We start from the raw sequence: 19,720 nt of genomic DNA, 5'->3' as shown, positions 1-19,720 counted from the left end.
AACAACATGGAAACCTCTCTCCTGTTTCCTTTTCTATATCTTTTTTTACGAAAGCAGGGTTGGGTTCAAAAAGCTAGGATCGAAAACAGAATCGGGATATGCGGACATCTGAAAAAATAAACAAATACGGACGAAGAGCCAGAAAATTAAATTAAGATCACATAATCTAATATTCTCAAGTATACATGTATAAAGTCACACAATATTATACACATATAACGATCGATCTAATATTCACTTGCATGTCATGTGTGTTAACATGTTACATGCATATTTGATGATTAATAAGTGTATTAACATAAATCAAGGACACGTGATTGTTACGCACATCAAGCATAGATTGAAAAAGGGATACAGGTCCATCCCGTATTAAAACGAGATCCCAAATAAAAGAGACCGAAAACACCATCTTCTATTTTCACAAATACGAAAACGTAATCACACAAATACAAGGACGAGTTTTTCCAGTTTTCATCCCTACCTCTAACGATGTTAAGTCTAATCTAAGGCAAAAAAGACATGTTTGCCCCTCCATTGGTTTTGAGTCATGCCTCTCTGTTTCCTTGCTGCGTCAATAACATCCGTTATACAATAAGTCAATTTGACAACATGCAGCATTACAAATAAGGCAAACCTGTATGGCTGATGATTTCTGCGGCTGATAAGCTAGCTGATACTGTTTTGTCGTGAAAGAAAAACATTGTACCATTGTTGATAAGCCGAGCTGATAAGTTCGAGCGAACATGACTGCTATTACACACGCATATATTCTCATTAACTTTCTTCACCGATAAGTTAGTAGTACAATCACACAAGCTGCTATTACACAGCTAGCAGAGATTAGAGCATCTCCAAGAATTTGCTATCTCAACTTGGCATCCATATAATTTTGGCAAAACAAGAAACAATAGCCTCCAACAGTTTGGCAAAACAACTTGGCATCAATAGCAACTTGGCAAATCTTCCCTCCGCGCGCGCGTATACGGCTTGGCATCCGGGGCTCTTCGTTTCTTAGCGGGGCTCTTCGTTCGCTTAGCGGGCCTCTTCGTTTTGTTAACGGGTTTTTTTATTTTACCAAGTCAAAAATGCCAAACTCTTGGAGATGGATTGTTTTTTTACTTGACATATAATTTTGGGAGTTGGCAAATCACAAGATTTGCCAAGTAAATTGAAGATGCTCTTAGGTGAATGGGCTTACACATCCAGGAAAAACCTGATAGCCATCTTTTGTTTGTCATGGTTTTCAAAACCCCCGATGAGTGAATTCAGCGAAAAGGAAAAAAATGCAAACCTCTCACCTCCTGATTGGTTATGAATTAATTAATTATTAACCAACAATCAGTACGTGCACCAACACCTCCGAGTTTGCATGCTTGGTCTGCAACACCAAGATGGCAAGATCAAATAAGTATTGATCACTCATCGCCGACGCCGGGCCGAATCAGCGAGCAAAAGCGAACGAAATCGACGGCGAGGAACAAGGAAAATAGAGGTAGCTTACGAGGTTGAGCGCGAGGGCCGAATCTGCCACGCGAGCTGGTCGGCCTTGTTGCCAGGTGCCTGAGCGGCAGTCCTCGCCCTACAGGCCCCCGCCTTGTGTGAAGTACCGGAGCGTTGCCGGGCTTGCCCCCCCCCCCCCCCCCCCCCCCCCCCCGACTTCGCTCCGCCCAGGCCTTGCACGCGTTGTGTGGCCTGAGCGAGCCTTCGACGCGCCGGTCGCCACCGAGGCGTGCCATGGCTGGAACGCGCTCTGAGAAAGCCACGTCTGACCACCACACGGCGTGACATGACAATGAAGAAAGTTCATGGCGACCATGCCCCACTTCTATGTATGGAATGGAATAGAAGAAGAGATGATCGGATCGCTGCCGGCTACCCTGTTCGGCCGGTGGTTTTCCTGGTTTATTGCGGCTTATTCAACAGTGTTATGTGACAGAGAATAAACTTAAAAGCCGGCTGAAACCATGGATGAGATCATGCCGATTGATTTGTCGTTCTTGTATGCCATGTTGTCACCAGAAACGATCCTGACTTTGGACAACACATGAAGGTCGCTATACTTGATCTACCAATAATTGTCCTATGAGAGCCCGAACTAATCTAAAATCTCTGCACCCAAGGGGATTATCAACAACCGCCGGAGTAAGTAGCTTATTAATTCAAGTTATAACAGGAAGTTTTATATGCATCAACATTCAGTTATTAAAATTAATACTCTCTCCATCCACAAAAAGAATGCAATTATGGGATCCGTATCGATCAAACTAGCTCATCTTTGACCAAATTTATAGTAAATAATAATATTAGCATTTATGTCTCCAAATAAATTTAGTATGAAAATATATTCTAGAACAAGTCTAATGGTACTTATTTTGTATAATAAATGTTAGTACTTTTTTTTATATAAGTTTAGTCAAAGTTCAAACTATCTGACTTCTCAAAAAGCGAGAATTGCATTCTTTTGTGGACGGATGAAGTATATAGTATTTAATAGTTATTGATATTTGTAGAGGAGAGCAACTCAAGCGACACTACTACAGTTTTTCGCAGTAGAGGCGGCTGGAAAGCCACTATAGAGATGGTTCTCCTAGCCGCCTCTACTTTTCTGCCTCTATAAATAAACGATTTATACGGGCGGGCACCCAGCCGCCTCTAGCAATGTATTTTTATAGAGGTGGATCTTCCTCCGTCGCTACAAATTTATTTTGCGGAAACGGCTGAGATCTAGAGCCACCTCTACAAATAAGTTTTATAGGCCTCTGTTTTCATTTCTGACATACCACTATTCCAAAACATACACACAACTAAAAGATTCAATTCCAGATACATACACATAGATAAACTACACATAACTAGTAAATAGATGGCATGATATATATATATATAGGTTCCAAGCATGCATCCTTTCTCATGCATGCAGCCACTTCCGAGTACCAAGTTTCAGACACTACTACATCATGCATGCACCAACCACTATATATATATATATATATATATATATATATATATATATATATATATATATATATATATATATATATATATATATATATATATATATATATATAGCTCTCATCTATATATAGGTTCCAAGCATACCATACATCCTTTCTCATGCATGCAGCCACTTCCGAGTACTAAGTTTCAGACACTACTACATCATGCATGCACCAACCACTACATCATGCGCGCAGCCACCACTGTACAAGCAAAACTTCTTCTCTTCCTCCCAGTCGTCAATGATCTGGATGTAGAGCTTGTCATGACGCTTCATTGCCTTGCAGTTCCTATCAAAGAGGTCGTTAATGTCGTCCCTCGCCAACATGAGCCTCCAGCAGATGTCTCGCAAGCCATCGTCGTCCTCTTCAGACTCCTTTTAGGATCCTCCTCTTCCTCGGTTTTCTCCTCCTCACTCAGCAGATACCTTCATTACAGAAGTATGTGGTCAAAAACATATTTCATTCCAAGCAGCCAATACACATAGATGTAGGACTATCAACAAATTTCAATTAATTTACAGCAAGTTATCATCAAGTTTCAGTTAATTTATAACAAGTTATCATAAAGTTTGAGTTCAGTTTTCACCAGTATTCAAGTTAACCAACATCTTTAGTGGACTGTGAACCTAGAAAACTGTGAAAATGTACACTCAAAATGCACATAGACCAGGAAGTTCAAGAAACTTTGAAAATGTAGAACCAATGCAACTATATAGGAAACTCTATAGGCAGTCCTAAGATACATGAATCAAACTGAAAGAGGACTAAGAACTAATTGCTTGTGGCCTTAGACAAATGAAGAAGGACAACTTGAAAAAGAAATCATAGTTGGCACTAGTCACAAAAGCCTAATATAACAAAATGCTAAGAAAGGGTACTTAGCAAGTTACGGCAAGTTATTATCAAATTTCAGGTAAGCCATAGCAAGTTTTGGGAAAGAGGTGGCTCAATATGAGAACAGGCTCAATATGAGAAGGGGAGAACATGATAGCTAGTGTCACCTCATCCATACGAATATATCATCACAACATATCAATTTATCATCAAATAACAGTTAAGTCTTAGCTCACTATGCCAGAAAACCTTATCAGTGACGCGTGTAGAGGGTCATCAGTGATGCGTAAAACACGCGTCACTATTCTTGCGTCTGTGATAAGGGCACATTAGTGACGCGTAAAAACGCGTCACTGATAGAAAACTATCCGTGATGCATATTTAGAACACGAGTCACTAATAACGCGAACATGCGTCACCGATAACTGTAAGACGCGTCACTGATAAGGAAATAGAGTGACGCTTATTCAGAACACGCGTCACTGAAAACGGGAACACGCGTCACTGATAAATCCATATCAGCGACACGCTGTGGGAACCCGCGTCACTAATAAGTCTATATCAGCGACACGTTGTGGTAACACACGTCACGAATAAGGATATATGAGTGACACATACTAAGAATATGCGTCACTGATTTGCGTCACTGATAATTTGATATCAGTGACTCATGTCTGTCTAATGTGTCACTGATAGCATATAACAAATGTACACATTGCTCATCAGAACCCCACATCGTTCACAGAACAAGTCATCAATATGTAACATGTTCACACGAGATAGACATCAAGTTCAACAGATTGACATTTATATCAAATGTTCACAACTTGTTCAAAATCCATCACAACTTGTTCGAAATCCATCTAAACATTGGGCTTAATTTATTTAGTCACACACTACATCACTGGACTCACACTGATAATGGCAAACACACATCACTGGTCATGATGGAACTCTCCTTTCTTCTCGATGACTTGTTCCACTAAGAACCTGGCTAGCTTTTCTCTAATCATGAGCATATTGATGGGCGTCGTCAACACTTCAAATTCCTGTGTCAAGATAGAACTTTGGTAAAAAAGAAAACATGGTACAGTACAATGTACAGGACAATATAGACAATCAATGTAAAAAATCACAGTTGCTAAGCTTGATGCAAACAATCAAGGGACATAGGAACATCCGCAGATGTGGAAATTCATTAGCAAGCAGATGGTGTTGAGCCTATGTCTATCACTGAGTAAAATATATAGGCAGCGTAAAGCATCGAGCATTCGAGCTTATGACTAAAGTAGTACTGTGCATGTTTCCACTGAAAAGAAACTGCAGAGTTTTCTTCTACATCAAGGGAATAGCCTACAAATGTAGTGAAATCGCATTAAGGTTTGAAATACAACTGTTACTTGAGACTTTTTTCTGGACACGCAGGACTGTTTCCTTGAGACTGATTTGAAGACAGAATGCTGAGGCCACACAAACTTTTTCATCAAGACTATGAGCAATCGGCTAGTGCCACTATTACCGAATAATGATACTCAAATTGAAACACAAACTGGCCACTGCGACAATGGCCACACTATATCCGAGTGCTAGGAAACAAATAAGCAATCAGAGAAAATAATCTGTTAGCTAGCTGCATGCTCCTAATCCAATCACTAAACTACCTGGAGCATAAGGAGGTTCAGCTGCAAAAGCACAGAGCTGGCACCTGCTCCTCCACCCTCATCAGATCACTCCCCAAAACGAAAAGACAGGTAGCAATACAAATAAAGCCTCCACCTTTTCTCTTCTCTTGAGATAGAAAAAGACAGGTAGCAGAACAAGTACCATGGGCTAAAAACTATACTAGGACATGACACAGTCACACACACTCAAACAACCATGGGCCATTATATTTGCACATCCAAAGTTTAGATATGAATACCTCAGAGTATTCCAAGTTTGTCTTTCTCATAGCTAAAAACAAGTGGTGTGCAGCATACCAGCCAGATGACTTAGCAGAAGATTGTTGAAGGCACTGCGACAAATATATATAGAACACAATAATTTGAAAATGGAAGTTGAACACAGTACTTAATATACTAGAGGCACAATATTGACTTTTATTTTTGGAAGCACTTACCGCATATTTAAAAGCGTGTTTCAATGGCTGTGGTCTGTCTTTCAGCTTGTTTGTGTGTCTTGCAAAAGCCCTACATGTAAGAGTACAACACACACATATATATGGCTCATTATGTTGGTTCAATGATATTGGCACTTATGAAACAAGTCAATAGTAGGTAAGCAAACAACTCACTCGTCAATCAACAGTTTTAGCACGCTGAAATCATGGTTTTCAGATCTGTTGGAATCAAGGTATATGACCTTATTCCACTTTTGAATTATTACCACGACGATCCAATGATCACCAGCTAAGCCGCCAGAGTTGTAGGCAAACATTATGTAGTCATTCTTGGTATACTTGGTGAAGGCCTTTTGTACATACTGCAGAACTTTGTCTCTATCAAATGTTATGCTGTCCAGTGACATCACTCGTGGATCTAGAAAGCCCACATGAATGTCCTTAGCCTTAGCTTCCACAACCAGTGATCTAAAAATAAGAAAGAACATGTAGACAACATGAGTACATAAACCAAAAGGGATATGCCTAGAGAAAATGAGTACAGAACAGCCGATGAACTGCAAGCATATGTATCTGGGTCAGCTACTTCAACCAGCTTAATTGCATTTTATCTGGGTCAGCTAGAATACACATGATGCAGAGCATGAAAATTGAAGTTTAACGTCTGTACTGCTCATAGTACATTATATATATATATATATATATATATATATATATACCTTCTATCTTTGCCTGATTGTTATAAATTTTAGTTACCAAATACTCTATATGGAGATGGCTAGATACAAATGTAGGGATGATATAGATAGTTTTCATAATGACATAGGTGGATGATTTATTTATTAGATGGTTACTTTAAATGTAAGTACATGTTTCGCCAGCTCTGATGACGTTTAGATATGCCCCCGCTAGACTAACCATGTATTAGGTGTTTTCCCAAGTAATGTAATATCTTGTAAGCCTGTAATCTCACGATGTATGACTATAATATCAACTGTTATATGATAATGTGATGGGGTGATCTCTTGGGACTATCACATTATATTTCGAATCCGTGGATTTCCCCTTCGTGGAAAATCCGGGTCGTTTCAAAGTGGTATGATGGAGCAAACAAATCCACAGGTCAAACAAGTGGTACGAGCCTTGTACCTAAACCATTGACGAGGCAGAGGCCTTGTACCTACACATGACTAGAATACTCTAATTTGCAAGAGCTAGACTAATAATCAGCAAAGTTTAAGCATATAAGCATAAATAACTGTTGACAGTAATAATGGTACTATAGGCTGACTGCTCCATGGCAAATTCTAAGTTTAAATATAAGTAAAATAAAACTGTAAAACGGCTCCATGCTCCCGTAAAGCCTAATTTTAAAAAAGGGCACCTGAAACTAGCTGTATCAGATTCCATCGATGAAAGAACAAAAAGATCTTAACACTACATATATAGATGAATATTGAATAAGTACAGTTCTTTGGAAGATGGTACATAGTAAGGATAGGCACTGTCGAAAAGGGTAAAGAAACAACAGAGCATGCAGTGTTCTATATGAAATATGGAAGTAGAATAATCTCATATAGAATTGTCAAGTAGTGAGTTAACCTGCTACTGTGTTATGGTCATGGCTGTCGGACTCTTTTTTTGTTCCAATATCATTGGAGAAAAGAAAATGGTTGCCCGTATATACAGGAAGAAATGATTGTATATCTTAGCAGGCACTGTACACTGGAGCTGAAACAGTAAGGCCTGCATTGCAGTGTAGAAAATTAGACGAAAATTGTGAAACCAAACTCTCAAACCTGGTTTATTCTTTACTTTGAGGCATCCAAACACTGGTGCATCCATGAAAATGCAAGCCATTGTTTTAATAAACAGAGCAGCAATAGACCAGACAAAAGAGTGTGTGACTTAAAATGGAAAACTAAATTCACAAACCTTGTTTGGTGTTTACTTTGAGGCACTGAAGCATTGCTACGTGGGTTTTAGTAAACAGAGCAGCACAATGTGCGTACTGAATGGTGTGGATTTCGAAAGTTGTAACTTGTGCAATACTACTCAAAGTTGTAACTTCATTAACACATATTTACAAGATAAGCATGTTCGTTAATTACCTGCATTTGCTAGAGTGGTTTATTACCAGCTAGAAGCCAACATAGCTACCTGCAGCCCTGCAAACATCAAAATTTAAGTATAGGCTGACTACAAGTCATGTGCTCACAGGTCAATGTCTTCAATACTATACCTCGCACAAGAACTGTCCCTTTATAGATCAGTACTTCAGGTGCCTAATTCAGTTTGAGCACTCACATTCCACTCCACACATTCTACTGGACGATGAGCTTCCTCGGTGCACTGAAAAAAAAGAATAAATATATGGTCTGTTGATTATGTAAAAATAAACTAATCAGTTTCAGCATTACATATTCTTGTATGATGATGCATCTAATCACAGTGTGCTTCTTGCTGAAGACTGTTGTGTGGCAGTTCAGTGTGCATATACTTAGTATACCAGCATTAATTTCTAAAGCTTGTTTATTAGACTAGAACTCAAACTAAAACTGTAAAGCAGAACCCTCAGCCGATTCATCAACATACAACCATACATCCGGGTTTCTTCATGCTCAGTTATGCTAGAACTCAGTTCATCAAGGCAGTAATCAAGTACCTCTTGTCAGCAAAAAACAATCATTCCATAAGTAATACTTAAGCAACCCATATGGTTGCAGAGGACCTGCTATTTCATATATATACAATCAAAAGATGGTGTTCCAGAGGACCTGCCCTGTTATCTAAATATGGACGATTTATGAATTTGGCTGAGCTGCATAACAGCATCATGCCAATAATGCTCATGGATCAGGCAACTCAATACCGCTCTATCAGGAACTAAGCTAGCAATCCCATTAACTAATGCCACACTACAGAAATTCCAACTCAATTAAAATTTAAAACTGAATTAGATATGTATGTAGCGCAAAGTAAAGATTAGTTTCAATACTTAGCTATCAAATTGCCATCTGCGCATATGTTCAGGTTTCATACAATTTTTTATATATTGCATAAAAAAATGAACTGATTAGTTCAAAAAGCCAAGATAACTGGCCTAAACAAAACACAATCTGTTGCAACTGAACAAAGAAGATACAGGCTGATTAGCTACTTACATGTTCGCCTGATGGAATATTGGTGCCGACATGCTTGACTGAATTGAGGTCCTGAACTTGGCTGAGAGTAGTGCGAGTTCATGCACGTCCTTGTCGTCTCAGATCCAGCTTCCTTGCCAGCGCCCCTCCGGAAGAGTAGGACGAAACCGTTAGACCGCTGATGCGCCATCTAGGGTTTGGGGATGTGAGACGAATGGGGATGGAGAAGGCCACACCTGGAGTAGTGGAGGACTGGATGGAGCGCCTCCTGCCCCTACGAGATCCGGTGCAGATGCGGGGAAGCCGCGGCGTCGTGGAGTCGCGGAGGGGCGGCAACCTGCTGTCCGCGCGCTGGGGAGCCGCATCGGTGTGGAGGTAGCGGACAGCCAGCATGAGACCGGGCGGCGGGGGTGGCGCGAGGGGGGGCGCGGACGGGCTGCAGGGAAGGGCTGGGACCTCGGAGTAGCACCGGGGGAAGGCGGAGTCGTGATCTCTGCTCGTGACATTGCTGCGGTGGGGGAGCGACGAGAGGAGACGAAGAGGGATGCGACGAGAGAGACGGGGGCGGCGGCTTGTGGAGAACGGAGTTGAGTCCGTCTGTACCCAACTTTTTTTTTGAGCAACCCGTATGTACCCAACTTGGGCCTGCGCGTATTACTTGGTCCTGCCTTGCAGCCCAAATGCCAAATACATCTGACTTGTTGTCCAGCCGGCTGTACCAGTGACGCGGATTGTTGAGAAGAGTCACTGATATGTCCCTGTATTGACGCGTCTAGGCAAAACGTGTCACTTGCCTTATCAGTGACACGCCTGAGCAATACGCGTCACCAATACAGCCATATATCTGTGACGCGGCTAAGCAATACGCGTCACAGGTTTTATCAGTGACGCGTTTTCTTTGCAAGAGTCACTGATATATTGTTATTAGTGACGCGTCTTGTTCCTGGAGTATGGGCAACAACTAATCAGTGATTCTTCTCATTTACCCACGTCACTAATATTCTTATAGTGACGTGTTTTGTTTCTGAGTCACTAATCAAGGTGTCACTGATAAGCTTTTCTGGCATAGTGGCTAGTTATCATCAAATTAGAGATAAGTCATAGTTAGTTATCAGCAAATTGCAATTAAGTTATAGCAAGTTATCATCAAATTTTAGTTAAGTCATAACAAGTTATCATCAAATTACAGTTAAGTTATAGCAATTTATCTTCAAATAACAGTGAAGTCTTAGCTAGTTATCATCAAATTACAGTTAAGTCATAGCTAATTATTATCAAATAACAGTTAAGTCTTAGCTAGTTATCATCAAATTACAGTCAAGTCATAGTTAGTTATCATAAAATTACAGTTAAGTCATAGCTAGTTGCCATCAAATTCTTAGCTAGTTATCATCAAATTACAGTTAAATCATAGCTAGTTATCATCAAATTATAGTTTAGTCATATCAAGTTATCATCAAATTACAGTTAAGTCATAGCTAGTTATCGTCGAATTACAGTTTAGTTATATCAAATTGTCATCAAATTTCAGTTAAGTTATAAGAAGTCATCATCAAAATTTCACTTAAGTCATAGCAAATTATCATCAAATTACAGTTAAGTTAAAGCAAGTTATATCAAGTTATCATCAAATTACAGTTTAGTCAAAGCAAGTTATCATCAAATTACAGTTAAGTTATAGCAAGTTATCATCAAATAACAGTTAAGTCTTAGCTAGTTATCATCAAATACAGTTAAGTCATAGCTAGTTATCATCAAATTATAGTTTAGTCATATCAAGTTATCATCAAATTTCAGTTAAATCATAAGAAGTCATCATCAAGGTTTCAATTAAGTCAGTAGCAAGTTATCATCAAATTAGAGTTAAGTTACAAGTTATATCAAGTTATTATCAAATTATAGTTTAGTCATAGGAAGTTATCATCAAATTTTGGTTAAGTCATAGCAAATTATCATCAAATTACAGTTAAGTTAAAGCAAGTCTGATGAAGCACATAAAACCCTAAAACTCTAACAAACTAGGAGCAGTGAAGCGAACATTTGAATCTGATGAACCCTAAAACCCTAACCCAAACAAAGGTGGCAAATATGCAAACCTTCTTCTTGCCTGAGCACCATCCATCACCTTTCATCGTTGTCGGCAGCCTTTTGATTCCGACGCTCAAAGGACCTAGCTTCTTGAGGGACGGCAACAAATCCTGCGTGTTGGTGCCTTTGCCCCGCCCAGTGAGGGTCCGCGCCACCATGCCTTTGCCTCGCCTGGTGGCAGGGGTCGGCATCGCCGCACCTCTACTCCGCCCGACGGTAGGGGTTGTCGTCATAGCTCCATTGCCCTGCCCAACGGAGGACTCTGCCATGCCATTGAAGGCAAGGCGCATTATGGATGGCTTGACCTCCTCGCCGGAGTCAATGAGGTATAACAACTCACCGCGCACCGAGATCCAGCCGCTCCCGCCGGTGCCACCGCTTGAGGGGAAATTGGCCTTTGGCATTGCGTGTCTGTGTCTTCGTGTTCTAGCCGTGGCGGCTGGACATTGCCGCACACGCGAGGGGAGATGGAGGCGACAATGGGGGTTTGGAGAAGAGGAGGCTAGGGTTTGTAGGAGAGGAGGAGGCGCAGTGGGCGAGGGTAGTATTACTTATAGTAGAACGAGAGGTGGCTCTCTATCCAGTCGCCTCTACAATTGGCTCTATAGAGGCGGCTGGAGTTACCAACCGCCTATGAAAATGAGTGCATTTTTAAAGGCGGTTGGTAACTCTAGGCGACTGGATAGTGAGCCACCTCTGAATATGCATCTACAGAGGCGGATTGATTCACAGGGCACTCTAGAGGCGGCTAAATCAAGAGCCGCCTCTATAGTAAAAATGGTCATGTTTCTAAAAATCATTTTTGTAGTAGTATGATGGTTGTCTCCCTGGTCGTTGCATCTTTGTCCATCTAGTGAGGTGAATAATGTACAAGGGGTGATAAGTAGCTTATTACAGTCATAATAGGATAGTTTTTACATATCAATCTTTAATTATTAAGATCAATATATACTTTTTTTATTAATTATTAAGATTTGTAGAGGAGAGAAACTTAGACACCAGAAATTTGGAACATAGCATCGACTTAGACATCAACGTGCTAAAGAGAAGTATGCTGCATTATCTGATGATAAGAAGGAGACATCTCGGGCTACGTCGTAAATATCAACATAATCGTGTATGAAGGCTAAGGCTACCAAGTTAAATACATTAAATCAATCCATCATGACCGCAAACGTTTATGGTTCGTTGTGTTCTTCCTTAATTTAGTTTTGTTTACATATATGTCTATATATGATATGTCACGGTATACTGATCTTCACTACGTAGGATAAATCACCAGATAACTAGTGTCGGTGTTTCAGACCCGGGGGGTCCTCAACCAACTAGTGAAATGTACTGTGTGCCCCTAATCCCGGATGGTGATGCAAAGAGACACAAGGTTTATACTGGTTCAGGTAATAGGTGCCCTACGTTCAGTCGGAGAGATTGATCTTGTATTCCTTGCACCGAGGTGCTCGTAGTAGGGGGTTACAAGCTGGGCAGAGAGGGAGCTAGTCCTAGGTCTCTGCGTAGTGGCGTGAGTTGCTCGTTCGTGGGCCAGTGTGTGTTTTTGTGAGTTCGTTCGTTTGTGCGTGTGAGCATGTTCGTGGACCTAAACTCCCCCTAGAAATGGCCCTGGTCACTCCCTTTTATAGTCAAAGGGAGGCACAGGGGCGCTACATGCTTTTGCTACGTGTTGTTTCATGAGTGGAGGCGGCATGCCGAGCCCTGTAGCTTGTCACTATGGCAGCATGGTCGGTGGAGCGATCTTCTCCTTGATGCACTAGAGCGACGCGCCGGTCACGCCCGACCCTGTGCGACGTGGGAGGCCCTGTGATGGCTTGGTGCAGGGCAGGGCGGATGACGTGCCGGTCGCTGTGTGTCGACAGCGTAAAGAGCCGAGGCTCAGTTGGTGCCGAGGCCGAGCCATTGTGACGGGCTCGGCGGGCGTGAATCCCGAGGCTACCGAGACCCTGAAGCGGATTGCCGAGGCTTGGAGGGGGCAGTTGGTCCTGTACACTGATTCCGAGGCTTACAGTGACCTAGACTTGACTCCCCATGCCGCATTGTCCTCGGAGCAGGGGTTAGGTAGCACAGTGCAGTGCAGGCGTCAGTCGTGGGCACAGTACCGAGCACAGCGGCCGGTAACCCCTGCCCCGTCCTGTCCCGGATGGCATGGTGTTGATGCGTCTTCCCATCTCATCGGCCACTCTGCTGTGTCGAGCCATCGTCCGGCTGACGTCGTAGGAGTAGTTGGTCGCATTAGTTGGACGTGACATTCTGTCAGGGAGATCGGTCGAGGTGGAGGTGACGGGGTTGTTGCCGAGCCGGCCTCGAGCGAGGCTGAGAATCGGTTCCCCGTCCGAGGCCTTACGAGCCGGCCTCGAGCGAGATGGAGAATCAGTACCCCATCCGAGGCCTTTCGTGCGAGGCCTCGAGTGAGGCGGAGAATCGGTTCCCTGTCCGAGGCCTTACGTGCGAGGCCTCGAGCGAGGCGGAGAATCGGTAGCCTCAGACAAGGTGGGGGTTAGCCAGTAGCTGTCTCTTGGCTTTGATTTTTAAAGGGTCTAAGCGATCTTTTCGGCTCTTGCTTAGGGGACCCCTTTTTATGGTACCCGACAGTAGCCCCCGAGCCTCAGGGAGAGTGTGAGCGCTCTTCCTGAGGTTTTGATGAGACTTGGCTCGCGGCAGCTCCTAACGGGATGGTGTTTCGTACTTGAGGCTTCGGTGGGTGCGCGCGAGCGCACCCACCGGGTGTAGCCCCCGAGGCCCTGGAGGAGTGGATTTATTCCTTTAGGGGCTTTTCTCATATTGAGTGAAGGGTTTTATCATGTTTGCCGAGTCCACGAGTGCGAGTTCGGGTCGCTGGGTCTCGGCGTGGTTGCAGGAAGAGCCCCCGAGCCTCTGCTCCGAGTAAGAGGGCGATCAGGAGTTCCCCTGGCTTTTCATGCAACCCTTGTGCATTCTTTTCGTTCGGAAAGAGGGGTGGAATATGCCAGGCTACCCTCGGTGGGCATGAGCGGTGACACTTCTGGTGAGCTGTTATTGGGTAAGTCTGAGTGAAGGCCCATGCCCCATTCGATAGGGGTCGGCTAGCGGTCCAGAGACGCACTCCAAAAGTACTAGAGGGCTTCTCCAGTGGGTCCTAGGGCCGTTCAATTGGCCCTGGGGGCTTGGTGCCTCCCTACAGTGGGATCCCATTCAGAGACTTCCCTGCCGGTCTCAGACACGACTTAGGGCATCCCAAGCATTTGCTTGCTTAGGCCTTGGCTATGTATGGGCTCGCCCATAGTCATCCCTAACTCTGTTGTCCTAGGGCGGCTGTCGAATCCCTCGGGGGCCCAGCCTTCGAACCCCTGGACCGTAACAGGCTTGGTGCCTTTTATCGCATTTTTCCCTGTGAGTTCGGGTTGCTTGTCTTCGACCTGGTTGTAGGAAGAGCCCCCGAGCCTCTGCACAGAGCGAGAGGGTGATCAGGAGTTCCCCTGGCTTTTCATGCGACCCTCGCGCATCCTTTTCATTCAGAAGGAGGGGTTGTTTGCCGAGCCCTCGAGTGCGAGCCTAGGTCGCTGGGTCTCAGCTTGGTTTGCAGGAAGAGCCCCCAAGCCTCTGTATGGAGCGAGAGGGCGATAAGGAGTTCCCCTGGCTTTTTGTGCGACCCTCGCACATCCTTTTCGTTCAGAAGGAGGGGTTGTTTGCCGAGCCCTCGAGTGTGAGCCTAGGTCGCTGGGTCTCGGCTTGGTTGCAGGAAGAGCCCCCGAGCCTCTGCACGGAGCGAGAGGGCGATCAGGAGTTCCCCTGGCTTTTTGTGCGACCCTCGCGCATCCTTTTCGTTCAGAAGGAGGGGTTTTTTGCCGAGCCCTTGAGTGCGAGCCTAGGTCGCTGGGTCTCGGCTTGGTTGCAGGAAGAGCCCTCGAGCCTCTGCACGGAGCGAGAGGGTGATCAGGAGTTCCTCTGGCTTTTTGTGCGACCCTCGCGCATCCTTTTCGTTCAGAAGGAGGGGTGGAATATGCCAGGCTACCCTCGGTGGGCGCGAGCGGTGACACTTCCGGTGAGCTATTATCGGGTAAGTCCGAGTGGAGGCCCGTGCCCCATTCGATAGGGGTCGGCTAGCAGTCTAGAGACACACTCCAAAAGTACCAAAGGGCTTCTCTAGTGGGTCCCAGGGCTGTTCGATTGGCCCCGGGGGCTCGGCGCCTCCCTACGGTGGGATCCCATTCAGAGACCTCCCTGCCGGTCTCGGACACGACTTAGGGCATCCCAAGCGTTCGCTTGCTTGGGCCTCGGCCATGTACGGGCTCGCCGATAGTCATCCCTAACTCTATCCTAGGGCGGCTGTCGAAACCCATGGGGGCCCAGCCTTCGAACCCCTAGACCGTAACGGGCTCGGTGCCCAGTTCCTTCGTCTAAAAGGAATCGGGTGGGGATATTCCCCTCCAATCGGCTGACAATGGCAGGTGCGCCTTTTGAGGTGGTTTCTCAGGGAGACAGAATGGCACCTGCCGTTGTTGCAGTCGGATGCGATGTGATGTCAGTGGATGGGACGTTACTGTGTGCGTGATTAATGAGGAAAAGGTGGACGCATGGGCGGTTTAATTGGATCTGGATTAACTGCGCCAGATCTAAGGGAAACTTCCTCGGTTTCATTGCCCATCCATTTCACCCCCTTCCTGCATAAATATGTGATGAGCCTCGCCCCTCCCCTCCTTACCTTGCCTGCATTCGCCTTTTCTGCCCTCGAGCCGTCGCTAAGAACAGAGAGCACCGGGGAGAAGAAGGGAGAAGGGGGAGGAAGAGAGGGAGAGGGCGAGCCTTACCGCCGTAGCCACATTCCCACTGCACTCATGGCCGGCGGCGTTGTTGTCATTCCGGTGGATCCTTGGCGTCCGTCCGACATGTCCGTAGAGACGCTGCGGTGGCTCGTCGATGATGGCCTCCTCCGCCCGATTACCGACCCCACCAGGCCTTAGTGGATTGCTCCGGTGAGCGAGCAGGAGCCGAGGCCATGCGCTGGCTACATCATGAGCTTCGTGTCCTTCCACGAGCATGGTCTCGGCCTGCCGGCGAACCGGTTCATGTGGGCGCTCCCGCACTACTACGGTGTGGAGCTTCACAACTTCAACCCCAACTCCATTGCGCAGGCGGCCATCTTTGTCGCTGTCTACGAGGGGTACCTGGGCATTGCCCCCCACTAGGAGCTGTGGCTCCACCTCTTCCGGGCGGGGCATACTACCAAGCCGATGGGCACGAGGAAGGCGATGAGGGCCGGCGGCTGCACTCTCCAAGTGCACCAAGACCAGCAGCACCTCTACATCCTGGCCTAGCTCGTGTCGTCCAACCGCCGCTGGTACAACAGCTGGTTCTACCTCCGCAATGACGACGGCGGACTTCCCCCCTACACCGGGCGGGTCGTGGAGAGCTAGCCAGAGAAGTGGAGGTATGGCGTCTCGATGGAGGACTAGCCTAAGCTACAGCCACTCTTGGAGGGACTGGAGAGGCTACGGAGCCGCAGCCTTATGGCGGCTGTTGTCGTGGCGGCCTTCCACCGCCAGAGGGTGCTGCTGCTGATGGCTCGGTGGCGGCGCCTGTTCGACATGACACCAGATGAGCCGATTGAGGGCATCCGGATGTCTGTCGTCGCCCTCTCCGACGAGGAGATTCTACGTCGGGTGAGGGAGATAGTGGAGGGGTGGCTGAAGAGCGGTGGTCTGACCCCTATCACAATGCGCCCATCGTGGGGGTACCTCTCCCTGGTAAGTCACTCGCCACTGTAGCCCCTGAGACCTCCTCGTTCCTCACCGTTTCCTGTTCCCTTATTTGTGTTCGCCGTTCCTGCAGGGGATGAGGGATGTGTGAGCCTCCCCACCGCCCATTCCCGAGGACGCAAAGTGGTGGGCGGTGAACCAGGCACATGCTGAGGTGCAAAAGAAGCGGAAGGACGCCAAGGAGGCAAAGCACAAGAGGAAGAACCTTGAGCGCGAAGAGCTGGAGAAGCGTCGCCGGCAGCAGAGGCACGATGGTCTCCTGTTGGAGTCGTCTCCATCACCGTCGTTGTTGGCTTCCTCGAGCGACGATGACGAGAGCGAGGTGGGGCGGGGTACCCTGGACCATCTCCCTGACGTCAGAGGGATGGCGCTCGGGGCATCGGCGAGCAGCCCGGTGTTTCCAGGAGGAGGAGGAGGAGACGCCTCAGGGCCGGCAATCGCCCGCCCCGGGGCTGAGGCCGACACGCCTGAGGCCCGGGCATTAGGGAAGCGCGCCGTCAGCCTGGTGGGCTCGACGGTGGAGGTGGAGCAGGCGGCGGTGGGGGCGACGCAACTACCCCCGCAGAGGGTCGAGGGGACGCCGGAGTCCGGCGAGGGTCGGCCGGCACCGACGGACATGGGGGCCGTGCCACCGCCGCCACCACCACCATTGCAAAGGAGGAGGGACGTAGTGCCAAAGCGGTTGTGTCCCCGTTCAAGGTGAGTGTTTTTTCAGCGAAGTTCGTATCGTCTCCCGCTCGCTTTCTGGTCGTATGCTGACCAAGTGAGTGTTTTGCCTTCAGCCGGAAGCGTCAGGGGGAGGTGCCTACCCTGGCGCCGCGTAAGTCGCTCAAGGTGAGCACGGGCTCCACCGCTCAATGGGTGGTGGAGGCGCAGGCCACCATACAACGTGGCATGGCGTCGGCGAGGGCCAACCCGAAGGAGCTGGTCACCCAGGGAGAGGCTACTAGGGCAGCCACGGAGCAAGCGGAGGAAGAGCCTACGCCCCGCGAGGCCGAGGCCCACGGGTCAGATAAAGCCGAGGCGCCCTCAGTCGCTGAGGCCACCAAGACCAAGGTCGAGGCCCCTAAGACCTCTGAGGCCGAGGCGACGGAGGTCGAGGCGTCCAGGACCACCGAGGCCGAGGTGGCGAAGGCCAGAGCGCCTAGGACCACTGAGGCCGAGGTGGCGGAGGCCGGAGCCCCCGGGACCACTGAGGCCGGGGTGGCGGAGGCCGGCATGGGCACGGCAAAGCCAGCGGCCTAGGAAGCGGAGATGGAGGCGGGGCAAGCCTCAGTGCCACCCCCGGTCCAAGGCCCACCACTGTCTTAGGAGAGCGCCCAGGAAGTGGAGGTCCATTCGATCTCCTCCGACGATACTTCTCGGGGGAAGGAGGTGGCGGATGCCGAGGCGGCCAGCACCACGGAGCAGCTGGCTCTGACCTCTGGCAAGGGAAGCTCGGCCCTCGTGCGGGTACAACCCAAGCCCCATGGGTGGGATCACCCACGTGTCTTGTGGCAGAGCCGGGACGACCATGAGGGGGAGCCTCTGTTCGCTCTTGAGGACATGGCCGAGGGGGGGCGCTAGAGCACTTCCGAGCAATACCGCCATCTAGCGGAGTGGTCACTGCAGACAGTGTTGTCCGTTATGGCTGACGATCTGCCCGGCGTCACCCAGGTACGCGCCTTCTTTTCTCGTGTGGTGTCGTCTTTTTCCCGAGTTCTCTCGTAGCGCTTGACGTCTGTTCTGCCTATCCAGGAGCTCGAGGATCGGTCCCTCGGGAAGTCGCTGTTCCTACGGCGGGAGAGGGGCATCTGGGACCAGCTCCGGCAGCAGAAGGACCTGCTTGCCGGTGCCAACGAGCTTCTGTCGGCACGGAGCGCGGAGGTGGAGGACCTCCGCCTTCGCTGTGCTAATGCGAAGGCCGAGGTGGCCACTGTTCGAGAGCAGGCCGCCCCTTTGGCGACGTGGATCAAGGAGTTGGAGGAGGAGCTCACCCAGGCGGCCGGCGAGCGGGACACCTTCAGGTCCTAGGCCGAACAAGTAGAGGCCTCTGCCAAGGCCGTCACCGGGCAGCTGGGAGAGGAGCAGGGCACGCACCTGCTGATGGAAGGTGCCCTGGCCGAGGCCCTCAAGGTGGCCAAGGCCTCCTGGGTCGAGGCCCTAGCTTTGAAGGAAAAGGCCAAGGGTGAGTCTCGTCCCCCTTGTTTTCTTTGTTTTTCTTGCGTTCGACCCCTAACTCCTCGATGCGATGTAGAGCTGGAGAAGGAGGCTTCCAGGGCGGCCGAGGCCTCTTGGGTCGAGGTCCAGCGCTGGAAAGAGAAAGCCGAGGCCTCTCGGGTCAAGGCCTAGCACTGGGAAGAGAAAGCCGAGGGTGAGTCCTATAGGCCTCCGCCCCTGTTTGGCTTGTTTTCCTTTGCGCTTAACCCCATCCTGCTTGTTTTGGCGTAGGGTTGGAGAAAGAGGTCTCTCAGGCAGCTGAGGCCTCTGTCGCAGTGTAGGTGGTGCTCGAGGCTGAGATTAGGGAGCACAATGTGCTGTAGAGCACCGCCCGTACCATCTACAAGGCCCTGGAGGTTGAGGGGGTCGAGTCAGGCAGCTCCCTTAAGAGCCGCTTGACCACGTTGAGCGGCCAAGCGCGCGAGCGACTCCGGGGGGCGCTGCACACGAGCGTCAAGCGTGCCCTAGCCGTCGTCTCTTTGCACTACGCCGGTGTCAACCTCGAGGCCATCAGTGATGGCTATGTCTTAGCTGAGGATGACGAGGAGGCCGACGTGGAGGTGGCGAAGCTGATGGAGGCGGCTGAGGGCC

At 48.0% G+C, this 19,720-nt stretch overlaps 2 protein-coding genes across 3 annotated transcripts; one reads left to right on the top strand and one right to left on the bottom strand.

Moving 5' to 3' along the window:
- Positions 1-4,633: 4,633 nt before the first annotated feature.
- LOC136481266 (uncharacterized) lies at positions 4,634-9,687 on the bottom strand. 2 transcript variants are annotated; one of them, XM_066478630.1, is made up of 9 exons: positions 9,332-9,687; positions 9,117-9,241; positions 8,195-8,304; positions 8,064-8,120; positions 7,555-7,698; positions 6,127-6,420; positions 5,953-6,022; positions 5,755-5,847; positions 4,634-4,882 (listed from the first exon to the last, which is right to left on the bottom strand). In XM_066478630.1, exons 6-9 carry the CDS (start codon positions 6,357-6,359, stop codon positions 4,769-4,771), a joined length of 510 nt encoding a protein of 169 aa, XP_066334727.1. In that variant the 5' UTR covers positions 6,360-6,420; positions 7,555-7,698; positions 8,064-8,120; positions 8,195-8,304; positions 9,117-9,241; positions 9,332-9,687; the 3' UTR covers positions 4,634-4,768. The 2 variants fall into 2 exon arrangements, with proteins under 2 accessions (XP_066334727.1, XP_066334726.1); XM_066478629.1 differs by having other exon boundaries at positions 9,117-9,686.
- Positions 9,688-16,681: 6,994 nt separating this feature from the next.
- LOC136479153 (uncharacterized) lies at positions 16,682-18,175 on the top strand. Its single transcript, XM_066477112.1, has 3 exons — positions 16,682-16,918; positions 17,073-17,629; positions 17,713-18,175. The coding sequence occupies exons 1-3, from the start codon at positions 16,682-16,684 to the stop codon at positions 18,173-18,175; spliced, it is 1,257 nt and encodes a 418-aa protein (XP_066333209.1).
- Positions 18,176-19,720: the final 1,545 nt, after the last annotated feature.

This window comes from Miscanthus floridulus, chromosome 9 (genome assembly GCF_019320115.1).
Source record: "Miscanthus floridulus cultivar M001 chromosome 9, ASM1932011v1, whole genome shotgun sequence".
In the NCBI taxonomy this organism is placed as follows: Eukaryota; Viridiplantae; Streptophyta; class Magnoliopsida; order Poales; family Poaceae; genus Miscanthus; species Miscanthus floridulus.
Note: the sequence above shows the minus strand (reverse complement) of the source record. Positions and strands in the feature narration are given on the sequence as shown.